The sequence below is a fragment of the Theobroma umbraticum genome, unplaced genomic scaffold (genome assembly GCF_002168275.2).
Source record: "Theobroma umbraticum cultivar Fairchild unplaced genomic scaffold, ASM216827v3 scaffold_204.1, whole genome shotgun sequence".
NCBI classification, from domain to species: Eukaryota; Viridiplantae; Streptophyta; class Magnoliopsida; order Malvales; family Malvaceae; genus Theobroma; species Theobroma umbraticum.
In genome coordinates, this window is record NW_018398757.1 from 1 (window position 1) to 3,499 (window position 3,499).

A 3,499-nucleotide genomic window follows, 5' to 3' on the forward strand; every position below is an offset into this window, starting at 1 on the left:
TGGAAGAGGAGGAGGGTGATTCAACATTTTTCAGCCTTTAAAAGTCGTCCACCTCAATCTCCCTTCCCTTCGCTATCCCATGTGAGAGATTATTATGTGGTGTGTGATCTTTAAGGAAGAGAGGCATCACAATCACTGATATGTTTCTTTTCCATCACACAACCAATGGAGGCAATAGCATGATAAGGAGGACTCTCCCATCCATCCCTTTAATCCAAAGAAAGGGTGATTTTGAGTTGTAACTGTATATTTTAATTGATATTTAAAATCCATGCATGAAGCACCATTCATGTTTCCTTTTGAATATTATTCTTTGGAGTTTAGGGCTAAAGAAATTGATATATGGGTGCATGCATTCCAATTTTTAATCAATGCAATCCGATATAATTTTAATTTTTAAATTAAATTATAATTTTTCTTGAAAAACGAAGATTCATGCTGCTACTAATTATCTCATTTTTTAATACTTAAAAAACTCCAATTTAAGAGTAAGGGGGAAAAAATAGTAGCATCATCATTACTAAAATATCATTGGTTTGTGCACATTATGGTCATTTCCTTAGCTATCCGCTGGCATTGCCCCGTGCTGGAACAAGTTTGATTGAGTTTGTTAAGTAGTAAAATATGTGGGTGCATGCATGCCATGTTAAGTACTGTTTATTATTGATGGAGTTTGTTACCTTAGTTTGAAGTAAGACGTTTGGACTGTCCAGAGGAACTTGTTGACCTAACTTCCGGTAATAAGCATATTGTCATTCCCTTCTTCGACAATGCCGTGGATGCCAAGCAATTCTATAACTGTGTCGCAGTATTCTTTTATTAGATTGCATGTAATTTCCCTCTCCTACCCACCAAGCTGGCAGGGTTTCATGAGCAACCAAATTGCCTAGTGTCAGCAACTAGTGTTTCAGAAAGGATCCCTTACATGGGTTTCATTTGCTTTAATTCAAGCTCAATGGAGAATGTTTTCTTGCTTCGACTGTGAAACAAGAGCCGCTCCTCCATGCAGCTAAGAAGTGACCATAGGTTCGCCCTTTTTCAGGTTATGATTTTTGACCACTTCCTCAATTTAGTTACTGGCAAAATGAGGCTCGGCAACCAAATTAAGTATTGGAATGAAACAGATAACTGTCCTATGATGACACCTGGGCCGTGGGGACCAGATTAACATTGGTCCGGGTGAAGATAATTTACCAGTCCAATTTGTCCACGTTAGGACCACATCCCAGTACTCTATACCCTGGTAGGGCCTGGAGCCTAATTTATTGACGTTTGACCAAACTAATAAGTAATGGCTGATTAATTAATTATTCGTTTATGAAAGAAATCCCAAAAATATGAGACAAAAGACAGTTCATGATTCATCCAATAAGGCTGTGATTCTCTAATCAATCATTTGCTATTCTTTTCCTCTAACTTTGAGTTAATTATATACATATATATATATATATATATATATGTAAATTGAGGGAATAAGATCAGATTTTCGGTGTTGGATTATTATCTGTTTGATCATGTAATATTCTCCTTCCACGCTTTCTTCTTTCAGTACCAGCCAATCGGTGGATCAATGATGAGACAAAATTTACCCCCACAAAGCTTGTTTTCCATTTTGAATGAACAGTCAAATATGTTTGAGATGTTGAGAGGTTTCAACTTTCAAACCCAAAGCCCGTTTGGGTAGCAAAGGCAGCTCCTCTCTAGTCTCTGCCGCCAATGTAACAAACTCTGACGGACAAGTTTAAAACATCCAAAAACAATTAATTCATTAGTTGTTAAGAAGCTACACCCACAGTATCTATAACATCATCTGACTCATCAACTGCCATCTCGTTTCTGAAAAGCAATTTAAGGTATGGAACCACTTTCGGGAGCACAGGCAAATCTGCTATGTTAATGCTCATCATGTCAAAAGCAATGCATGTCTTGTGCATGTGTGTCTCATCAAATACAGGAATTTTCGGGTATCTTTGGCTGAAATGGGTTAAGACGATGCGATAAGCACCAGCAGAGTTTCCCACTTCAATGGCTTCCTTGGTTGTGCTGTGGTTTCTTGCAACGGCCTCCTCAACCAATCCATCCTCAAAAGTTGCCTGCAATACAATCAACACTAGGCTGGTCAAAATTATAATACCCTGGTGATGCCAATGCAACTATAAAGAGGTCATCAATTTCAAAGTGAATTCAAAGCTGAACAAACCACTTAGGAACCCTAAACAGTGAGATGATATATTTGATAGACATGGAAAGTATGAATACATTTAAATGCCACCTATCAAATATCTTAATCCTACATCAAAAAACCCTCTATAAATCGATCTTGAAAATTTACAATCTTGAACAATGCTATTTAAGACAATTGGCCGGAAAGTTATTAGCTTAGGATGATAATCAATTAAACACAACTTAAATATCTAAATCAGTAACTTGCCTCATGTATGAGAACTGTTGCACCACGAGATGCATCTACCAGTTCTGGACAGGGCCTAGTGTCACCTGAGTACACAATCTTCCACCCGGGGATCACTTTTCCAACGCTGTTGACACGCTCTGCAGCTTTCAAAACAATGCCAAATGCCTGGGGACAGTGCACGACAGGAAAACTAATTAAAGCCTCTAATCCTGCTTCTCCTAGCACTTTCTTCAAGTTCTTTAGGAATGGATAAGCTGCAGAATGGTCAACTGGACTGCCTGGTAGCCTCCAATAGCTCTGCATGCGGCTTCCTCTAGCAAACAAAGTTCCATTAATATCTTGCATGCTTTCATTGTTGACATTTGAATGTCTTGGACTTCCTGGATATGATCCATCATTATTTGATTCTTTATCGCTCTCAAAAGAATCCCATGAAGCTTCTGTGGTGCTCCCACAGTCAAGGAACTGCATATCAAGATCTTCAAGTCTTTGATATGCATCTAAATATCGCTTAAGCTGTCGTGGCCCTATAACCAGCAATGGTTCATGTGGCACTCCCTTCAATAAATCACGTCTCAGAGCAAGCACTCTTGCCAAACCGGTGTGGTGATCAGCATGAATATGAGAGATCCAAACGCATTTGAGATTTCTAATAGCATTATCTGCACCATCTACACCATATCTGTTTCCCCCAGTAGACCAATCATCATGAATTAAAAAGACAAGGGAAAAACCAAGATAGCACAATATCTAACTAAAAATTTGTGACATGTTACCTTCTTTTCAGTTGTCCCAGAGTTCCTTCTCCACAATCCAAGAGCAAACTTCCTTTGGAGAAAAGATTGATATAGACAGAGCTAACATTACGATACTTAGAAGGCTGGGATGAACCTGTCCCAAGAAGCACAATTTCTAGGTCATCTCTCCTTATGTTTTCCAGACAATTAGGCAGAGTATTTTCAGCCAACCATGGCTCTTCAACTATAACTCTATTATCATTCAAAGGAGTTAACTCCTCTCTACTTCCTCTAAGCCCATACCATAACTGTCTGACATGTTGCGCAGCATTTGCAATCTCTGGAATTT

The 3,499-nt window shown here is 38.7% G+C and overlaps 1 protein-coding gene across 1 annotated transcript; it reads right to left on the minus strand.

Moving 5' to 3' along the window:
* Positions 1-1,749: 1,749 nt before the first annotated feature.
* LOC110428875 (tRNAse Z TRZ4, mitochondrial-like) lies at positions 1,750-3,497 on the minus strand (the record flags this gene model as incomplete). Its single annotated transcript, XM_089785730.1, has 3 exons — positions 1,750-2,093; positions 2,432-3,095; positions 3,190-3,497. Coding segments are annotated over 3 exons (1,290 nt in total), but the record flags the coding sequence as incomplete, so codon positions are not given.
* Between the last annotated feature and the right edge of the window lie 2 nt (positions 3,498-3,499).